The sequence below is a fragment of the Sinohyriopsis cumingii genome, unplaced genomic scaffold, assembly GCF_028554795.1.
Source record: "Sinohyriopsis cumingii isolate HCF-2022 unplaced genomic scaffold, ASM2855479v2 utg001328l, whole genome shotgun sequence".
Classification (NCBI taxonomy): Eukaryota; Metazoa; Mollusca; class Bivalvia; order Unionida; family Unionidae; genus Sinohyriopsis; species Sinohyriopsis cumingii.
In genome coordinates this window covers 306,820-330,503 of record NW_028315984.1, presented here as the reverse complement: position 1 = coordinate 330,503, position 23,684 = coordinate 306,820, and the positions used below count along the sequence as shown (strand labels likewise).

The 23,684-nt window shown below is 37.1% G+C and overlaps 1 protein-coding gene across 1 annotated transcript in view; it reads right to left on the bottom strand.

The window, feature by feature from the left end:
- The window catches only part of LOC149772632 (uncharacterized), a 118,520-nt gene that overhangs the window by 22,894 nt on the left and 71,942 nt on the right, over positions 1-23,684 (bottom strand). Inside the window, exons 10-14 of the mRNA XM_089947540.1 lie at positions 2,814-2,927; positions 2,576-2,689; positions 871-984; positions 604-717; positions 337-450 (exon numbers count right to left, since the gene is read on the bottom strand). Of these exons, the coding sequence (XP_089803666.1) occupies positions 337-450; positions 604-717; positions 871-984; positions 2,576-2,689; positions 2,814-2,927 (570 nt within the window). The remainder of the gene's footprint in view (positions 1-336; positions 451-603; positions 718-870; positions 985-2,575; positions 2,690-2,813; positions 2,928-23,684) is intronic.

Here is a 23,684-nt window from a genome sequence, read left to right as displayed (position 1 = left end):
TTATACCCATCAAAAATGCAGTTAAATTGAGTATGAATGTAATTATGTTCATGCACAATAAAAAAGTAATGTTTTGCACATGAAGAAAGGCAAGCTGTTGGTAAAATGGCCTGAGATAAGAACAATTGGTCACTGTCAAAAATGGGAGAAATGGGACAGCACAGGAAACAAATGGCAAGGTTGGGCACTATCCTAAAATGACTTGTGGAAACACAATAATTTCTGGATGTACATGATAAAATCATGTGCTTACATTTCTATAGATATGGACAACAGCCCAGGACTCATTGATAGAACATAGCCAAGATACAAAAATAAAATTGTGAAGAAACTTACCATTTGAGCTTGCTGATCATACAGGGTGGGATGCATTCGACCAGGGACGTTACTAATTGATGCAGTAGGGATGACAACATTGCTGCCATAATGACCAAATGTATTCATCAGGTTCTAAAAATAGAACAGAACTAGTGGAATGGTGAGCAATTTCTGGATGTACATGATAAAATCATGTGCTTACATTTCTATAGATATGGACAACAGCCCAGGACTCATTGACAGAACATAGCCAAGATACAAAAATAAAATTGTGAAGAAACTTACCATTTGAGCTTGCTGATCATACAGGGTGGGATGCATTCGACCAGGGATGTTACTAATTGATGCAGTAGGGATGACAACATTGCTGCCATAATGACCAAATGTATTCATCAGGTTCTAAAAATAGAACAGAACTAGTGGAATGGTGAGCAATTTCTGGATGTACATGATAAAATTATGTGCTTACATTTCTATAGACATGGGCAACAGCCCAGGACTCATTGATAGAACATAGCCAAGATACAAAAATAAAATTGTGAAGAAACTTACCATTTGAGCTTGCTGATCATACAGGGTGGGATGCATTCGACCAGGGACGTTACTAATTGATGCAGTAGGGATGACAACGTTGCTGCCATAATGACCAAATGTATTCATCAGGTTCTAAAAATAGAACAGAACTAGTGGAATGGTGAGCAATTTGTTCACTGAGCAATCACTGCTCAATTTGTTCATTGAGCATATAAATATACCCTACCTGTAAGAATCATTTCAATGTGGAGAAAATTTTGTTATTAACAAACGATCTCTTGTCATTATGAGCAAAAATATATGACAAGAACATAACGATCTAAAATGTTGTATCTGTGTATGGTCAGTGCAAGGTTCGCACCAAGTCATCAATGTTTTCAAGACTGTGCCACTTTACTGGTATATTCTCAGACCAATGTAAAATGTTTAATTAATGAAGTTTGCAATACTTGTATTATTGTACATGCTGGTTGTTCTTACCACTAGTAATTATCAATTATCATAAAGATGGCAAAACCTGACTGCTCAAAACACAGTACATGTATTGTTAAACTTTAGTCAATAGCACATCTGGTCAAAATAAAGAAAAACTGGTACCTTGGCCTTACTAGTTTCACTCAGATATTACAAACTATAACTGAAAGGGTACCAGTCTAAAATCAGGCAATCCAGTAGCAATCTAAATTCCCTGTAAATATAGGTCATTTCATGTTGTAGCTTATAATTTCCAAAATGAATTCATAATAAGCATTTCCAAAAGATGCAAATATAACATAATCTCAGTTTAGAAGGAAAAGTGATAGAAAGTGAAATGAATTCAACTCAACAAAACAAGGGAAAGTCCTTATTGGTCGTGCTAAAAAACTGATCTCAGAGTCATACAAAACTAATCATTCTAAGGCAGTGGGAAATAGAATGAATTAACAAAGGTAGCTCCAACCAGATGTTTGAACCCAGATATTACTGTCACAGTTTTGCAATATGTCTGATGCTCATTTTCATCATTATTTTATATAACACTGATATTAGTTTTATCATGTTGATTCCACAGGATACCTGTGATTTTTAAATAAACTATTACACTTTCTAAATATAGTTGTATCATGTGACCCCTTCTGGAAAGTCCACATCTTCAATAAGGTCAGTTTCCTGCTGCAGAAAAGGTGGCTCTATATGAGGGGTCCACTGTTATAGTAGATGGCTAAAACGAAAAGCGAAACTTGTGTGCAGCTATATGTAAAACTTTGCATATAAAGACACAGACCAAATCTGGTTTCAGTGGAGGAAGTCTTCAGTAGTTATTAACTGGAAGCAAACTTTATGATCTACAGAACAGATGGAGAAATCTATATATTTAAGTGTCAATCAATGGGGGCAGCACTTCATGATCCATCCATAAAGCATGACCAGGATAGACAATAACAGAGAAAGGACACATGATATGGGCATGTGGCTAATACTATAATGGGTTTCTTAGAGACAGACATATGTATGAATTTTACACATATGCAGACATGGGCAGCACTTCAGGACCAATTCATATAACATGTCCAATATAAAAAATAAAAGCAAATGGAGATTTACCATTTGTGACTTTTGATCATAGGCTTTTTAGAGAGATAAAGATGTACACATGCTTTACGCATGCATGGACATAGGCAGTACTTCTGAAACATCCATAGAAAATGTCCAAAATAGAAACTAAAAGTGAACAGAGTCTTACCATTTGGGCCTGTGGATCATGCTGGAATGGGTTTCTTACATCAGAGTTGCCATCACCAGAAAAAACGGTCACGATGTTGTTACCTCCATAATTACCAAATATACTCATCGGGTTCTAAAAATAAAAAAGTACTGGAGAAATGATGAGAACTCCTTCACATAAATACACACATTAAACTATGATTCTACCCTACAGCCAATCATAAATACAGTGTTTCTAAAAGTGAACAGAGTCTTACCTTTTGGGCCCGTGGATCATACTGGAATGGGTTTCTTTGACCAGAGTTGTTATTTCCAGACAAACCCATCATGACATTGTCACCTCTGTAACTACCAAACATATTCATCAGGTTCTAAAAATAAAAAAGAAACAAAAAATGATGACCATTTTATTCATATAAATATAGCCTCTTGACTCTCATTCCACCCCATATCCTATAATGAACATAATAATAATAATAATAATAATAATAATGAGGACTTTGTATAGCGCCTAATCTTAAGAAGCTCTATGCGCTTTACATTAGACAACACATATAACTTAAAATAACATATATAATGATATGATTACAAAAACAAACACCATGAAATTAGAAAACATAAACAAACATGCTGAGAATATTTAAGGTAGGAAACATTATTAGGTCTTTAAGTTTGTTCTTGCAGTCGAAATAAGTGAGTTTTGAGAACCCTCTTGAACGTGATCACTGTGTCTTTATGTCTAAGTTCAGTGGGCAATTCATTCCATGTTGCTGGGCCCTGGTATGCAAAAGAATGCTGTCCATATGACTTTGTTTTCATAGTGGGAATAATGAGTATACATACAATTGTCAGAAGTGTTAAGTATCTTGCTGGTGTGTACACATGGGTGAGGTCAGATAGGTATGTTGGACTAGAGTCTGTCACTGAAACGTAGCACAGAGAACAAATTTGTGTTTGATTTTGGATCGAATGGATAGCCAGTGTAGGGTACAGAGCAGCGGGGAGGTGTGCTCTGATCGTGGTACTCTAAGCATGATCCGAGCAGCTGTGTTTTAAACTTTTTGAAATTTTTGGAGTAGATATTGAGATGAACCAGACAGAATTGAGTTACAATAGTCCAGTCTTGAAAGTAATAATGAAACACAAGTGTTTTAGTGGCATCAACTGAAAGATATTTGTGAATGGAGCTGATGCATCTCAACTCAAGATATGCAGCCTTGCATATGTTCATGACATGTTGGTGCAATATGAGAGTACTGTCCAGAGTAACACCCAGGTTTTGTACTGATTGTGTGAATTTAATGTTGGTGTTGCTGATATTTATTGTACGAGATAAAGGTTGTTAACGAGAAAGTCTTTGTGTTGTAATCAGAATGGCCTCAGTTTTATCATCATTCATCTGCAGCTTGTTACATGTCATCAATGATTTCACATCAGAAATGCACCTCTCTACACCTTGGATGGTAGCATCAACTTCAGTTGGGTGGCTAGATTTGTATATTTGAGTGTCATCAGCGTACAATTGGTGAGACACTGGATGATGATCTATGACACTTGATAGTGACTGAGTGTATAGAATGAAGAGAACAGGTCCAAGAACAGACCCATGTGGAACACCACAACATAGATCAACTGGGCTAGAGTGTATTCCATTTGCAGACAGAATTTGTATCCTGTTGACCAAGTAGGACTTGAACCACAATAAGGCTGTATCATGAATGCCAAATACATGCTGGAGATGGTGAAGTAATATATCATGGTCTATTGTGTCAAATGCTGCAGACAAATCAAGGAGGGTGAGGACTGTAATCTTTCCTCTATCCAAAGCTGCTAATGGTTGCCGCTCAAATTCTGTATCCAACTGTATGGTGACATTGCGTTAGTATAATTATTGGTCAGCTTGCAAGTCTTTTCAAGATGACCATAATAGAACTATATATATATATATATATATATATATATATATATATATATATATATATATATATATATATATATATATAAGAGCCCATGTGTCAGATAATACATATACAAATTATCTTTATGTCTACTCTTCAGGTGAATACTGCATCTAAACACATATAAATTAATGAATCTTTTTATGCAGTATTCACCTGAAGAGCATCCATAAAGATGATGCGAAAGCACTCAAAGGAATATTTTCAGATATTCTCTTAAATTAACTAATTTATAGGCATATATTATATGCAGCTGGAAGTTAAAAAGAGTAATCATCTTATAAACATCAATGAATCAAAGAGATTTATCAATTTACATGTGTTTAGGTGATTACCATAATATAAACCAATTTCCACAGTGATCCAGTAAAAATATAAATATATAATTAATCACAATATGCAGAATACATCACAGTGAACTGGTTGACATTAACAGTTGCAAAGGTGCAAAAGTTTACTATATTTTTGGGGGAAGGGTTAGTGCATGGATCCTAAAATAAGATGTTCATATTGTGACTCCTGAACTTTCATATACATGTATTTTCTAGTCTCTGAAAACATGTTTTCTACTTCTTAAAAACATGACAAATAACATGTAGAAAATTTATTCAGGGATTGCACAAAGCTTTGCCAATGGCACAAACTGTGATTTTGTTTTCTTATTGGTGAACAAATATACCATCTGGCAATTTTTTTCGGCTATCTAATCTTGTATATACAATCTTGGGTTTAAAGTGGAGAAATTCAACGGAGCTATGAATGAAGCTGCAAAATTGGATAAAAAATGCACTGGAATTTATATATTGTTGCATAAACAAATCCTTGGTTCACACTGACAAACCATCTGAGCAGTGCATTGTTATAGCAATGATCTGCGTATACTGATGTCGGTCCTAAGTATTGTATACTGTGAATACTCTCAAATATTAATGCTACCGGACTAGATATAATTAACTAACCTTTGAAGGTAGAACAAAAATGAATACAATCAACCAAACAATAGCTGTTTACTTTTATTTTCTAAACTTTACTGAAATTTGAAAGAAGACAGATTACCTCTGAAGAACTGGTCATTCTGTATAAATACCAAACAAATGAAAAATATGATTCAGACTCAATCATAGTTCTACAGTTATTTGAATTTGATGCTAGAATAAGAAATGTGCATTTGCTTGGTCCTCCAAAGTTGTTCGGTAGCAGTAGCTTCAAAAACACAGGCACCCTTCATCAAAGTAAGCCAAATACAATCATCAATAAAAATAAAACATTTCATCAAAGGAAGTCAGCACCAAACGTAAATAAATGAAATGGAATCTGCTGGATTGCTGCATTTTCCAAACTGGCTTGAAGATGTTTATTCTGCCATGAAAGCTTCTTTTTTGCAGGAAAATATTTATGCTTACCAACAGCGGCATAACCCATATTATATTTCTAATCTTTTGAAACCTTTGATATATGGCCATTAAGTTAGTTGTTAATTTGTTCACTTGTTTTCATTTGAGTAGCCTCATCCCCTGTGTGGCATCCGCAAGATGATAGCTGTCTCCAGCTGACTAAAATTTAGGCCAGTTTAAGTACATGTATATGTAGCATGTAAACAACTATAGTCACATGTTACTGGCGAAAATATTGAAGCTATTTTTTCAGTGACACGTGTTTGCTGACAGTGGGATAGAATCAAATGAAATGATGACTATCCCTTTTTATATATGTATTATTTGTGCTTTCTATTGGGACATGACTGATATATGAATACTTTACAATATGTGATCTATATTCAAAATAATGAATTTTTCGTATACAGGCACAGTACTTAATGCATTATGGATTGTACTACACAAACGAGAGTTGTCAATATGTGAGTGTATGTCTGACTAGTTTGGTTTTCATTTAATCAAAAATTTATGTTTGCACCAGCTTTTATGATGTCCCCTTTCTGACCAACATTTTTGGTACATGCATAATTTTTTGCAGTAACTGATTTGGTTATCAAACAGTTTGGTCTATAACACAGTCAGGATCAATGGACCCCAACCACTATGCTATAGTGGTGTCACATTCTATATACCAATCTGCACAGTGATACAGAAAAGACATGATTGATTCACAAGATACCCTGATGAGATTTTAATCACAGCGAACTAGCTTAAATTGAATTTTGCAATATTCAGGATATAGCTGTATACAAGGCTATGCAAACGTACACAACTGTGGCTGAGAAACTATGCTAAATGCAAACAAAATGTGCTGAGACAAAATGATTGGATGTGTGCTGTACAAAAGCATGACTGAAAATCTATGCTAAAAGTGCTGACATATGATGGATGGACATGCATCATGAATATAGTGAAAGGAATTGCTCTGTTATTCAGCAAAACCAAAAGAGAAAACTGCATTTGTATGGAGTCTTGTACAATTTCTGTACCCAGAAGCACATCAAAGTTGTACATTTTTGGAATGAAATTTATCCTGTAACAGTCCCCAAAATGTCGTAAAAATTATCATCCTAAAAAATCACTTTAACACATATCACATAATGTGTTAATTTATTTCATCCTGAATTGTTGTTGCTCTTCTTGTCCTGACTGATTAGAAGTTGGTTGTGGTTGTCACGTTTGCCTGCCCGCAATTATGTAAGTCAGGAACAAAGGAATGGGTTAGCGCCATGTGTATGTAGACCCTGCATCTATCGTAGCAATTCGTGTTTGTACAAGAGCCCACATCGTTAAGTGTCAAAACTAACTTGTAGATGTTGGAAGCTTTGTTACAGAACAAAGGAAACCTCGATGCTGTTGTAATCTCTCCACTTTGACAGATGGCCTGAGGCTTGTCTGTTAAACTGGACCGACTGGGGTAGAACTGATATCAAATCAGAACTGAGGAAGGGTGGGGCCATCAATTCGAACCAGAATTTTTCAGTCATTTGGGCTGGGAAAGAATTAGTCATTGTGTAGCATCGTGCTGAGAAATTGTAGCAATAATTCCGAGGGAGCCACTCATGAATTGGCGGGAAAAAAACCTTGATACATTCTAAGGATGGAAAGCTTCATAACAGTCAGTGAGTTATTTGCTCGATTGTTGCAGAATGTTACGGCATTGTAATTGTAATTATGTGCAGTATGTATATATATATATGGAAATACTTCTATTATAAGTCAAAATGTCATTACTCGTCTGAAATACGGTGTTAATACAATGCCCTGTCAGCATGCATATCATCTGATGACAAAGATAATACTAAATAACTTTCATATCTTTCAACCAGAATGTACAACTTTAGTTATCATGAGTTCACAAAATTCTGTCAATTATACTATACCCAACTGTAAGTCAGATAATGCAATAATTCTTGAAAAACCATGGGATAAACAATTCTTTGTACATTTGTAGAAAAGTTACCTGACAATCCTCCATGCAGTTTAGGAAGAGCAGTGATAACAAACTTGTGCTAATGGACAGATGAGTGATGGAGGAAAGACCAATGCATAAGTTTTTCTGATCAATGACAAGTGGAGTTAAAAGAAAATGAAATTAATAAACAGTAGAACCTGTCTTGAAAGACCATCCCTTCTGCCAAAAAATAATAGTTTCTCAAGACAGGTGGTCTCTCATGACAGGTAATAATACTATATAACCAATAAATCTGTGCAAGGAGAACCTGGCTTCTCAAGACAGGTTTTACTGTATTATATATGCTTTGTGTTGACACTATAAGCATTAAAAATATGAACACAATCAAGGTAGGATAATATATATCTTTAGGAAAGAAACTTATTATTCACCCACACATACACCTCAGAATATAAGACATTATCCTCCAAAAATGGCACTTTAACGGTGCTTTAGCTGTTGTGAAATGTTGTATCTTATCTTTTTTCAATTGTCCTTATAATTATTTTGTTGTTATGGTTATTGCTATTACTTATTATTGGAACCATGCAAGAGGAATAGATGATCAACAAAGTTTGGAAAATGCAATCTTATGTAATCCAGCCATAAAAGATCACAGGTTCCGAGGTGGCACTGTGGATCAGATCAGTTAGGGTGTCCTTGAGCAAGACCTTTTAATCCTGGCACCAATTAATCTTTTTATCTTATTGTGCTGAAGAAGAACAAAACAAAAAAATAACCAGACAATAAGTTTGAGGAGTCAAATTCTTGATGCAACATTACCAGTATTAATTTTCTTCTTCCTTGTGTCTCTCCTAGGCAGATGCATTAGTGCTATGAGAGGAAACTGATTATATTCTTTTTTGGACTTTTTTGTCTTTTTCTTCTTATATGCATCCTTTAAATTATTTGCGTGATATAATTCATTGATGGTGTGTAACATGTACTGGTAAGATGGTAAGATGGTAGTTAGAGATTTCCTGTCACTTTTCAACATTAGTCTCCAGCCATCAACTAACCAAAGGTGAATAGAAACTATTCGCAGAAATTATTTGCTAAAATAATGTCTTCCTAACAGAATAAGATAATGGATTGGCAAATGAAAATTAGTTGTCGCTTCAGGAATGACAATACCTAGTTATCAGCTGTAAAGACAATTCACATCTGGGATGTCAATACCTAGTCATCAGCTACAAAGGCAATTCACATCTGGGATGACAATACCTAGTCATCAGCTGTAAAGAAAATTAACATCTAGGATGACAATACCTAGTCATCAGCAGTAAAGACAATTAACATCTTGGATGTCAATACCTAGTCATCAGCTACAAAGACAATTCACATCTGGGATGACAAAACATAGTCATGAGCAGTAAAGATACTTCACATCTGGGATGACAATACCAAGTCATCAGCTGTAAAGACAATTTGCATTTGTGATGACAATACCAAGTCATCAGCTGTAAAGACAATTTACATCTGGGATAACAATACCATTTCATCAGCTGCAAAGATAATTTACATCTGGGATGACAATACCTAGTCATGAGCAGTAAAGACATGTCACATCTGAATGTCAATTCCTAGTCATCAGCAGTAAAGACATTTCATATTTATGATGTCAATAACTAGTCATCATTTACAAAGACAATTCACATCTGGGATGACAAAACATAGTCATGAGCAGTAAAGATAATTCACATGTGGGAAGACAATACCAAGTCATCAGCTGTAAAGACAATTTACATGTGGGATGTCAATACCTAGTCATCAGCTGTAAAGACAATTCACATACGGGATGACGATACCAAGTCATCAGCTACAGAGACAATTCACATCTGGGATGACAATCCGTAGTCATCAGCTACAAAGGCAATTAACATCTGGGATGTCAATACATAGTCATCAGCTGTAAAAAAAATTTAAATCTAGGATTACAATACCTAGTCATCAGCACTAAAGACAATTCACATCTGGGATGTCAATACCAAGTCATCAGCTGTAAAGACAATTCACATCTGGGATGTCAATACCTAGTCATCAGCAGTGAAGACAATTCACCTCTGGGATGTCAATACCTAGTCATCAGCTACAAAGGCAATTAACATCTGGGATGGCAATACCTAGTCATCAGCTACAAAGGCATTTCACATCTGGTATGACAATACCTAGTCATCAGCTAAACAGACAATTTACATCTGGGATGACAATACATAGTTATCAGCTAAAAAGACAATTTACATCTGGGATGACAATAACTAGTCATGAGCAGTAAAGACAATTCACATCTGGGATGTCAATATCTAGTCATGAGCAGCAAAGACAATTCGCATCTGGGATGTCAATACCTAGTCATCATCTACAAAGACAATTCACATCTGGGATGACAAAACATAGTCATGAGCAGTAAAGATACTTCACATCTGGGATGACAATACCAAGTCATCAGCTGTAAAGATAATTTACATCTGGGATGACAATACCTAGTCATGAGCAGTAAAGACATGTCACATCTGAATGTCAATTCCTAGTCATCAGCAGTAAAGACAATTCACATCTATGATGTCAATACCTAGTCATCAGCTAAAAAGACAATTCACATCTGGGATGACAAAACATAGTCATGAGCAGTAAAGATAATTCACATCTGGGAAGACAATACCAAGTCATCAGCTGTAAAGACAATTTACATGTGGGATGTCAATACCTAGTCATCAGCTGTAAAGACAATTCATATACGGGATGACGATACCAAGTCATCAGCTACAGAGACAATTCACATCTGGGATGACAATCCCTAGCCATCAGCTACAAAGGCAATTAACATCTGGGATGTCAATACATAGTCATCAGCTGTAAAAACAATTTACATCTAGGATGACAATACCTAGTCATCAGCACTAAAGACAATTCACATCTGGGATGTCAATACCAAGTCATCAGCAGTAAAGACAATTCACATCTGAATGTCAATACCTAGTCATCAGCAGTAAAGACAATTCACATCTGGGATGTCAATACCTAGTCATCAGCAGTAAAGACAATTCACAGCTGAGATGTCAATACTTAGTCATCAGCAGTAAAGACACTTCACATCTGGGATGTCAATACCTAGTCATCAGCTGTAAAGACAATTCAAATCTGGGATGTCAATACCTATTCATCAGCAGTAAAGATAATTCACATCTGGGATGTCAATACCTATTCATCAGCAGTAAAGATAATTCACATCTGGGATGACAATACCAATTCAGCGGCAGTATAGACAATTCAAATCTGAAATGATAATCCCTTGATTCACCTCTACTTGTGTCAAAATGTTGGGATGGAAGTACATATACTTTGTCCATGTATAACATTAGGTTACTTCACAATGATCCCATTACAAATCTATAAATGAATTCACTAAACTCTGCAAAATCCAGCTGTAAGAGAGAAAATGCAGTAAATTGAAAAATCATGAAAAAAAATGTTTTTCAGACGATGACCATGATATATACCATTTTTCCCAGTGACCAATAAAAACTGCAAGACAAGTATAAACAACACTTACAGTTCTGTGATTTCAATCCTATATAATCCTAAATGTCTTGTCACAAGAAAAACAGTATAGAATGTTCCAAATGAATTGCATTAGTCCTGAATATGTTGGTGTGCCACAGTAATGTAATGCTGAAGTCTTAGTGTGCCCCAATGATGTAATCCTGAAGTATTGCTGTGCCACAATGATGTAATCCTGAATGTCTTTGAATGAGTTCTCAATAATCCCAAAGTAGTATTTTAGTCCAAAAGGTCAACAACACTTTCTAATTCAATCAACAATTTAAGTAAATGATTCCTCTCAAATTATGTCTGAACATGCAAATGATTCCACAGAATTATCTTATAACTGGACTGACGAATTTGTTTACAAAGCTTCTGCTCATGTAAAAACTGTCACCTGACCTATGGCACACATGAATGGCCCTGGAATTCCCTATTTCAAATAGAAACTCCATTAAAGTGTCTGCAAGTTTGCTTCAAGAACTGTCATAGCATGATGAAGGCATACCTGCCACAACATATGTCATGTTAGATCAAATTTGCTTAATCCCACCTCACAAAATGGACAGGGGCCCCGAGTGGCCGAGTGGTCTAAAGCGCTCTTCATTACGGATCACTGCCATCTCACCTCTGTCTGCGGCGGTTCGAGTCTAAGATTCAGCCAATGTGGGTATGTGAGAAAGCTTGCCAGCAGCTTCTCGTGGGTCGGTGGTTCTTTCCGGGGTTTTCTCTGGTTCTTCCTCCACCATTAATACTGGCTGCCATGTATAGCCTATCATGTGCTGCAAAATGGCGTTAAACCCCACAACAACAACAACAACAACAACAAAATGGACATATTCAGAACACTGTGATATGGCAACTTTTAGCATGTACAAAGTGTAATATCTCCTGCTAAAAGCTCATGTAAAACTAACATTGTGAATTCATACAGGTAAATGTCAAAGAGACAATTAAAAGATTTGGTTGTCAGATATAAACAATGACCATTTCACATATTACATAACAGGATGACCATAACTACAGTGATGTCTTAAGTCCTTTGAAAACTACTGTACAAGAGTCAATTTGGATAATTTACATTGGTAAATTTCACAAAATTGACCAACCCAATCACAAAATGGACCAACAATACTCGCTAAATTAAACTGTGTTGAATAATAAAAGTTATTACACATCACAGACTTAATTGAGAATGTTTTTAGCCATGAAATGGACTGATTGAAAGACATTAGGCACATACTCATGTTTATACAGTTAATTTGTGTTGATGAAGTGATTGTGTTAACACCTGTATTGGAAAAAGGTACTTGCTACTGCTGTATTATCCATGTGACCCTCACTAATTTGAAAATACACTGCTCTCCTCCCCACTCCCCCAATAAAATTGCCATTAGGGAAGTTTGACAGTACTAACCATCCTCTAATGAGTGCAAAGATGCACTCAACATTTGCATCACCATAAAACCCGGATACTGAACTAATGAGAACAGTAAAGATTGTATCTAATTATTCCAATAGTTTTCTTTCCAATAGATTTTAACTACAGATGCTTGGTGCATGTTTTTATTTAATGTCAGTGTTGTTGTGATTATGTGAATGTTTGCATGTTTATGTATGATTGTAGTAATGATACCTGACAATGATTGTAGTAATGATACCTGACAATGTTAAATCTATGTTTTCTTTGTAAGTTTATTATATGCTTTAAAGAAAATATACATCATCTGCTTGTATTCAAATTTGAATTTCTCCAAACATCTTATATAGGCTTACATGAAAGACAAATTATTCTCAAGTGGACATTGTCATGTATTTTTGCACTAACCCATGTGAACCCAGAGCACACATTTTAAGTCCCAAATAATCCCAACATGGTCTGGGAAAATGGCTGGTACCTGAAGGGTGTATCCAGTCCATGTTGTCATTCACTAAAATCTGCTACATGCTAAACTTATTATGTAAAAAAATCCATACAGTCAAATGTCTACATGGAAATGCACCAGAGTATCTTCAGGACTTATTCAGGCCTTTTTCAACACAATACCAGTTGAGATCAATATCACATGGAAACCTTCTAGCACCAAAACCAAAATCAGAGAAACTTAAAAAGACCGTTGAATACTCTGGTACAGTTCTGTGGAACAAGCTTCCACTTCATGTAAAATCTGCTGAAAATATTAGAGTATTTAAGGTATATCACTAGCATGTATGTGTTCTAATAGATAATGGAATTTAGTATTTTAATACTAAACATGTTAAAATAAACAGTAATTATTGTTATTTTCATATAATGTGCATTATTATACTCTACTTAAAAGGGCCTCAATGGAGAATAGTCTTGGACTAATGAGTCGCACTCAATAAATAAAGCATTATAATTATCATTATTATTATTATTATTAAAATGAATACAGCAATACTGCTAATGACATAATTGCATACCATGATTCACAACTGTACACAAATGTGACACAGAAACTATGCTTAAGGCAAACCCAAAGTGCTTACACAAGATTGATGGTTATACATCATAAATCCAAAGGCAGTAATTGCTTTGCTATCCAAAAAAATAAGGAAAAACTACTGTAACATTAATATGTGTTCATATATATTTTTAATAAACAGATGCCCACCAAATTTGGATTCAGTTTAGTTAGTCTTTAATGTCTATGATGAGACAACAAACTGACAAAGTTTTCTAGTCAGTATGATAACTAATAAAAGTTAGTGAAAAACTATAATCAATGACATGTATGATCACCACAAATACTACAATACACAACTGATAGTTGTTTTTCAGCATGTATACTTTTCAAATAGGAACATAATTAGTTACAGTTAAAAATATAATGGTCGCTGGAACTATCGGCTGATTTTGGTACATTCAATTTATACATGCACGTCTGACATACTGAAAATTTAAAAGGACGCATTTGCAAATTTGATATGATAAGGAGAGGTTATATATATTGGAGGCGATTGCGGAGATCATATTTGATTACCAGAGATGATATTTAATAGATCTCATCGATCCTTATAGAAAATACTGGGCTTCGTTTGATCCATCACTGAGTGTAGCATGTATAGGTCATTGCCATTGCTGTTTATAGCTCAATGAGCATGCGCAAGATAGGTCTAGTACAGTATACCCGTATAAAGGGCACTATGAGTTACCAAATTACAGTTCAGCAATGGACTTTGGATCAATTTTCAATAAAGTATTTCCGTTGATGATATTTTCACGAAATATGCCTTTTACAAGGCCTCCCTCGGAAATATTTTTCTTCGAACCATGAAATTAGCCAAATGTAAAAATTTGGAGTCACTTTTCAGCCATTTTATGCCATGATACAGGGACTTAATGATAAGGATAATATTATAATGGCCTATTTTTAATCTATATAAATGTGACAATAAAACATTATAAACATGTTTTTATTACATTTCAAAACACAAGAATAATTATCAATAAATATAACAATACCATTATATTCACGTGAAGCTCAAGCATATGAAAAGCAACAATGAATAAGAATGTTTTCTGTATAACTGATAATATAGTCTTTATGAACAATGTCGCCGACACTTCATCAATATCCACCTCGTTTTTTCCCCAGACCATTTTTAAATGTCTTTCTGAAATGAACAATTGGGCCCATCAATGGCAATTCTCATTAAATTTATCAGAGTAGATATACCTACAGAATTGTGTAAGTTTGTTTTGATCACTTTCTGGCAACTGAACACTTTCTTGCAGTCTGCAGTAGAAACAGGGGCAACAAGTAACATAGTAGCTGCCTCAGACACAGCTGGTTATAAATCTTTGTTTTTCAGAGCTAGATTAGCCATATACTTTGTGCCTGATACAGACTTGTTGTATCAAGTAAATGTTTAATTTTTCATTGATATAAGAGACTCGAACCCTTTACAGTCAACAAATGGCATCCGTGAAGTGGCATCCTGTGTTACTCAGTTAGGTTCAGGCCACAAAAACGTGTTATCTAAGTAAATAATCCCTAAAACACTAAGCAGTCACAAGTGCGTCTCACTCACAGCTTGCAATAAACATAAATTAAGAATAAGTGCAAATGACACCAAACCTTTAAGCTCACATGTTCAACAATGGATCATATCCCCCGGTCGTTCCTTATTTCCTACTAACATTTAAATTCTTCTCAAAACTGACTGACAGCTTACAGTTAGCAGCAATCATGTTTGAATAACGTTTTATTCATCCACTGACTGCCGCAGACAGTGAAAACAGATATTAAGTGGCCCGAGTCAAGTATATAGTCCTTCATGAGAAGTACAGTCGGTTGTTATATCGTCGGCAATGACAAGTACAAAGCAAACCATGGATTAATGGAAAAACAACATACCAGGCATCTAGAAAGTTGCGGGTAATACTTTGAAATTGCTTTCTTTGTATTCCATTGCTTGTTTTCCTTTAAGGAAGCTCCTTTTATTCCACTTTTTTCATTCTGTGTTTTCATTTTTCATTTTGCAACTGTAACTTTAATCCCATAGGGACTATAGTTTTCCTTTGTTTGTTTATGCATATTTTTATTATTTTGTACATCAATTGGGATAGGCTGACCACCTACTTTTTCTAGATTTAGTCAAAGTTATACCAGGTAATAGTTTAAACAGTAGTGTGAGACCATAGTGAAGATAACTCATGGATTATCACTGAACAAGGAGAACTAGAGCCTGGTGCAGTAAGCACAATACCCATTTCAGGGATTAATCCAGAAATAGAACAGAGAGAAATGGAACAAAGAGACTTAGAGCTTGGTGCAGTAAACACAATACCCATTTCAGTGATCAATCTAGAAATAGAACAGAGAGATTTATAGCCAAGGGTAACAAAATCAAAACAGAGTGGTACAAAACTCAGCACCTACTTTAAAACATGAGTAGATGACAAAATGCTGTTAGCATACCACCCACCTGGGTGTCAAACTATAGATTTTGGTAATGACCTCATACTTCCTAGACAAGGAGAAATCTTAACTGCCCTTAATGTATTAGGAATAGATACTGGCAAAATAGACAGACTTCAAAATGCGGGATATAGTAAATATGTGCTATACCCCAAGCAACATGACACTCCCCTACTAGCAATGGACGCTCTGGAAATTAAGGGTGTAAAAGCTAAAATAGGACAAACACCTCCCTTTGTAAGAGAAATAGAGCAAAAATTGACGGAAGTGTATGTCTCAGGTCTCCCCTTGGAGATAGATACACAGGAATTGATTATAAAAGTGGAAATCAGATTACAGAAAAAAGTAAAAACACACAAGATGGCAACTGTATGGGTCTTTGGGCCAATAAAATCAGGAGTGAGAATCCTGCTGGTCTCAAGAGAAGAAGCCAAAAAAATACAAACTTTTATGTCATGGGCTTTTGGCTCAGAAGTTGGTATAGGGGGAGTGAGTTTGATAGAAAATGCCATAAGTGCAATCAAACAGGTCATGCTCCAAAAGACTGTACATACCAACCTACAGCAAACAGTTATGCAAGTAAGGTAGCATCAAATGCCATACCCCATGAAATGGAGATTAACACCTAAATAGGAAATTTAATCTCACAGATCAGACAGGAAAGTGATAAGATCATTGCAAACACTGAGCAAACGAACTTGAAAACAGTGACAGCACTACCACCACTAAATACTACAAGGCTAGATAACTCACAAATAACCCCTGAGTGGGTCAGCTATCTTAGCCCCAGCAAGATAGGAAGACTTCAAACCCCCCACAAAGGGCAATTAGAACTTAGTAATAGGTCTACACTCCTACAAGGTGAAGAAATTGCCCCACATGAAGGGGGACAGGAGGATGGGGCGAAAACAGACATTTCTGGTATGATGCCTCTAACCTCCACCCCACTGCCAAAAAAAAGCTAAAACAAAGGAAAGTGAGATTGAGTTCCTCACAAGAAGGACTAAGAGAGGAAACAGACACTGACACCCCAAAAATGGCTATGAGAAAAATACACAATGGATAATCTTATATTAGGAGATTTTAACTGGGAGGGAGACAATATAGACAGAGTAGGAACCTTAACTACAAATGATTTAAGATTTAGGCAAGAAATAGACACTTTTATTAAAAATCATAATTTTGTGGATATATATAGACGATTAAATTTGCCAAGAAGGCAATTTATATATGAATATAAGTTGAATAAAGGTAGCAGACTGGACAAATTCTTATGTGCACATTTTAAAAACAATATCTATAAATAAACAGGAATCATAGATTTTAAAGTATCTGACCACAAACTTATATATCTAGAAACTGAGTTAAAAAACAGAAACAAATGGGGTAGAGGGAATTGGAAAATCAATAATAGAATACTAGATGAGCCAGATTTTAACAAGGATATTAGGGAAGAAATTTTAAAAAGTTTAGAAGAAGGAAATAGGACAATTTAAAAAAGACTTTCAAAAGCAAAGCAATAAAATATTCAAAAATAAGAATAGACAAGCAAAGGATGGAGAAAAAGGAGACAAAGAGGAAATTGCAGGAAGAAATCATGTTAGAAACTAAAAATAAACTAAATGAAAGATTAAACAAACTACTAGAGGAGAAACAAAGGGGAAGGGAAATTAGAGCGAGAAAATAAAACAGAAGTACTTTACAAATGGGAAGACTTAAGAAGAGGGAGAAAAAAATGTAAGGAAAGTCTAAAATTGGATAAAAATGAGATAATGATGGACAAAAAAATAAAATCTTAAACCATATAAAATTCTTTTACACTAATTTGTACAAGTCACAAAATATTGAAGAGAAGACAATAGAAGAATACCTAAAAGATGTTCACTGCAAGATGATACCATCAGAACATAAAGACTTATGTGATGACTTCATCTCTACTGAAGAAATCACCAATACTATAAAACATCTAACAAAAGGGAAAAGTAGTAAATGGGGCCACCCTAGGGACAATGGGACTTAGCATTAAAAACACCCCTGGGCAACTCTAGGGACAATGGAAATTTAACATGGAGAAAAACGCTGGGCCACTCTAGGGACAATGGGAATTTAACATAGAGTTTGGGCTTGTCTAGGGACAAGGTGAATTGAACATGGGAATAGAGTTTGGGTTTGTCTAGGGACAAGGGGAATTGAATATGGGATTTTTTTTTTTTTTAAAGTTTTTTTAAATTTAAATTTAAATTTAAATTTAAAAAAGGGTAGGCAATGGAAAGGCTATCTCTTTTCGAGAAATATGGCTGGCCCTGAAAAGGGCCTTTGGGTTTATGTTAATGTATCTATTAACATAAAGGGTACCGCATTGGTCTTCTTCTTGTCCTTAGGCTACGTTTCACTGTAGGACCGTAAATCAGGACTCTTTTCAGGCATCCTTGTCTTTCTACGTAGATCCTACATATCCACAGACTGGTGTTTGTCCTGTGGACAACGGTCCACTTGGATTAGACATACATGGGTATGTCCGTCCGGAACATCATGGAAGACACAAGCGTAGAAGATTGCACATCGGTCCACATCTTGAAGCGACGAGAACAGGTGAATCAATGCACTGAACTGCGCTTATTCATAGGTAGAGGTAGGATTGAAACGGATTGAGTTCATTCTCCAATCCAAACACGCGTTACAAAATTCAGTCAGCCCGCATCCAATCCGAAGAGATTAGTCTGTGACGTCAGTTGGTCTATATAGATTCGCTAGCGCTTGTGTGCAGTCAATCTATGCGACAGTGTTTCAACATGACGGAAATTCAGAAAACGATCCATTGGGGTGCACCAGCAGGGGAGACTGCCCAAGGGAACCCGGACTTACTTTCAGAAGAGGTACATTGGGATTTTGTGGATTTTCTTACCTCGCAAGAATTTGTTTCGGAACCTTCGTCATTACCGCAAGTGGAGAATTTTACACAGAGACAGAAAGAAGAATTGGAGAAATTTATGCAACGACAAAAGGAAGCGGAACAAGCTTTTCTCCTACAGCAACAGCAACAGCAACAAGAAGAGGTAAGAAAAAAACAACAGCAACAACAGCAAGAAGAAGTAGCAGCAAAGAAACAAGAGGGTGAAAATCAAACGGCTACGGTACTGTTGGACATTTTAGCGGAGTTAAGAAGTCTGAAACAAATGTATCAGACTTCTTTATCACGACCAAAGAGAATACGACCTTCCCGAGCTAAACACGCCAACCCTGTGACTAAGCCTGTCGTACCACCCTTAGTGATTTCAACCCAATCATCAGAAGTAGGCCTTGGCAGTGGCAAAGGCTTAAGGCAGTTAAAGTTGATTGGTTAAACTCACTCCTACACCATAAAGAAAAAAGGCCCTTTTCAGGGCCACTCACATTTCTCGAAGAGAAATACAATTTCAATTTGCCAATAACTCAAAAAAAAAAAAAAACAAAAAAAAAAACACCCATTTTACCCTTATAGTACGTGTCTGTGTATGAGTGCGTGAGTGTAGCTTCTTATTTTAAAATCAAAACTCAAAGACACTTACCTTATATCATTCATGTATTCTTTTATCCATTTTTTACAATCCAATTCACAATTCACCACAGAACACTTTAAAAAGTTCGTACACTTCTTCTTTCTCATTATTTAGTCTCTCTGTTTTTTGAAAATCTTAACCGTTTTTTCCTCATTTTCTTCCCTTCTTCTTTTCTTCTCCTGTTTCTTTGCCTCTTTTAAATAGAATTGTCTTCTTTCTTCCTCTTCTTCCTCTGAAGAATCCCTCTCTTCTTCCGAAGAATCCCTCTCTTCTTCTGAAGAATCCTTCTTTTCTTCTGACTCCTCTTGTTTCTTTTTTGGGCAATCTGGAGACCAATGTCCTTTTTCTTTACAATAATAACAGGTATCTTGACTTTTGTCTTTTTTAGCCCCTGTTGTTTTTTCTTTTTTGACGGTCTGGACACTCTGAAGACCAATGCCCTTTCTTCTGACAGATATAGCAAGTATCCTGACTTTTATCTCGAAAGGAAGGAGAGTAGTCCGTAGGCTGGTCTGAAGAGAATTTTCTAATGACCCCTCGCAAAGCTCTGACGAAACGTTCCATCTGGGTAGTCTCTTCCATCGTTGTGCTCGGTTTGAGAGTGAAATGAATAGTGAAAGGACAAGACACACACCCTTTTATATACGCTGGTTTGTCATGACTATAAATTAGTCTATGGTGTTTAAACTTGAGTCATTTGACATTTTGCACTCAAGATGAAACGATCCTATTCATTCGAGAAGAAAGAAGAAGAAGAAGAAAGTAAGAGGCAGAAACGTGATCTATCGCCTCGTACCAGGGCTGAAATCTTCGCACAAATTCATGCCAGTGATTTTGAAGAGGACATGAGTGAACCAGAATCCGAACCCTCTAAACCAAGTTCACCACCCTTAGTCAACCCTGAAAAGTACTATTCCATTCGAGAGACGGAAAAGCGCTCCTCTAGAAAATTTAGAACCACGGCTTACACCTACACGGTGAAGTTTAAAGATTTCAAGGCCGACGTACCCTTGGAGAAAGCAGAAGGGTTTATCACCAAGATGTGGGATTCTTTGCTCACCTCACTCAAGCGACAATGTCAACCCAAAGAAGACGATCGCTTGACACTATCCATAAATCACGACGGTTTGAAATCCCCTGTTTGGATCGAGTTTAGCAGACCCGCAGAACTAACCCCTTCCAAAGTCATGGACAAGATTCAACACATACAACAATCTAATGACCAGTTTGACATCACCGATGGTAAAGCCACACTGAAAATGGCTCACGTCTCTCTTCCTCAAGGGACTGGACGCAAAAAGATGTTATTGGTGGACGACCTTCGCAACACCAAAACAAGTCTCGTCCGAATTAACAACCCTCAAGACCAGATGTGCTTAGCCCGTGCCATCGTGGTGGGACGAACCTATGCCAACAAGAATGACACGGTAGAATGGAAAAGAACCTGGGAGAACATTCGAAAATCGAACCGAACCAAACAACGAAACGAAGCAGAACTCCTGTTGCAACAAGCTGGCCTGTCCAAAGACACACCCTGTGGCATTCCTGAGATGCAAAAATTGCAAGATGCCCTAGCTCCACGCTACACCTTGAAAGTGCACCCTCAAGAAATGCGCGGGTCTCTGTTGTTTCGAGGCCAAGACTTTAAGGACGGAAAATACATTGATGTTTATCATCACGATGACCATTTCGATACCATTACCAGTATCACCGGATTCCTGGGATACAGATATTACTGTGAGAAATGTGACTATGGTTATAATAATCGAGAGCAACACAAGCATTGTGGATGGAAATGCCCAGGATGTTTGGCCTCTCCACCCTGTCTGAACGAAGAACCAGTGCCTTGTTCGACTTGTCTGCGCACGTTTGTCAGCCCTACCTGTTACCAACAACATTTGAAAACACAAGGTTCACAGAAGAAATGTGCTTGTCAACTCCTGAGATTGTGCCCTATGTGTAGACAAGGCATACGTACCAACAGTACCAAGGCACACGTATGTCGAGGAAAGAAAAAATGTTACATTTGTCACCACATCGTGGACTTGGAACACGAATTCTACGTGCAAAAATACCAACCCCCACCAGAGAAAGAGGAGGGTCACAAGAAGAAAGGCAATTTCATCTTTTTCGATTTCGAATGCATGCAAGAGACCGGCATTCACATTCCTAATTTCTGCGTGGCACATCGAGCGTGCGAGAAGTGCATTCAAGAACCTATCTTCAGTCATTGCCCTCACTGCAGCAAGATTCCTGGAGGACGTGAAAAAATCTTTCGGGGACCGAACACGTTAGCCGATTTTGCCCAATGGGTATTAGACCCCATCGACAAGACGTGGAGCCAAGAGGACATCGAACGTTACGGAGATTGTCATCGTCATGCCACAGTGATGGCTCACAATTTCTCCGGATACGATGGACAGTTTCTTTTGAGATACTATACGGAACAAGGCACCGAGCATCGTAAAGTGACTTTGAATGGAGCCAAAATCATTTTCATGCAAGTGGGACAAGTACAGTTTAAAGATTCGATGAGCTACTTGGCCATGCCTTTGAGCCGAATGCCTAAAACGTTTGGAATGACAGAAATGGCTAAAGGGTACTTTCCACACTTTTTCAATACGGAAGCCAATCAACACGCCGTTCTACCCCATTTGCCTGAGGCTCACTATTACGACCCCGACAACATGCGTACCGAACAACGAGAAGCTTTCTACGCTTGGTACCAGGCTCACGCCTCGGACCCTTTCGACTTTCAGGAAGAAATGCTAAAGTATTGTCGTTCCGACGTGGACATTTTACAACGTTGCTGTGGAAAATTTCGAGAACTGTTCATGGAACACGGAGGGGTCGATCCTTTGAAAGAAGCTTGCACCATTGCCAAAGTGTGTTCCTTAGTGTATCAACAACGATTCATGCCTGAAAACACCGTAGCTGTCATCAGCCCTCAAACGACCCACTATGTCAAGTGTCAATACCCGGTCAAAGCCCTACGCTGGTTACATTACTTGTGCGACAAGGAAGACAAATGGATTCAGCATGCCCGCAACGGAGGGGGTGAAAAGACCATCGGAACGTATTCGGTCGATGGCTGGGACTTAGAAAACCCCAAGATCGTGTACGAGTTTAACAGCTGCTTATTTCACGGATGTCCCGTCTGTTACCCTGACCGTAGCACTAAAAATCAGTTTTTACAACGAACCATGGAAGACTTGTACCAGGACACTTGTCAGCGGCGCCTAAAGTTAGAACAGCAAGGATACCAAGTGGTGGAAATGTGGGAACACGAGTACGATCACCGTATGAAAACCGATCCCGAGTTTAAACGCCTCGTGGAAAGTTACCAGTTCATGGACCCATTGAACCCGAGGGAGAGTTTGTACGGAGGAAGGACCAATGCCACCTGTTTGCTGTACCAAGCCGACGAAGAGAAAGGAGAAGAAATCAAATACTTGGATGTGTGTTCGCTGTATCCCTACGTGTGCAAATATTGTCGCTTTCCTGTAGGGCACCCGCGATTGCTGACGGAACACATCGACCTGAAAAACATTCGACAATACGAAGGCTTGATCAAGTGTAAAGTTTTGCCTCCCACGAACCTATACCATCCCATCTTACCTCACCATTGTCAAGGCAAACTGATGTTTCCCTTGTGCCGTACTTGTGCCGAAACGTGCAACCAGGACCAACCTTGCCATCACAGCCAGGAAGAACGTGCCTTGACGGGAACCTGGGTCAGCGTGGAATTGTTC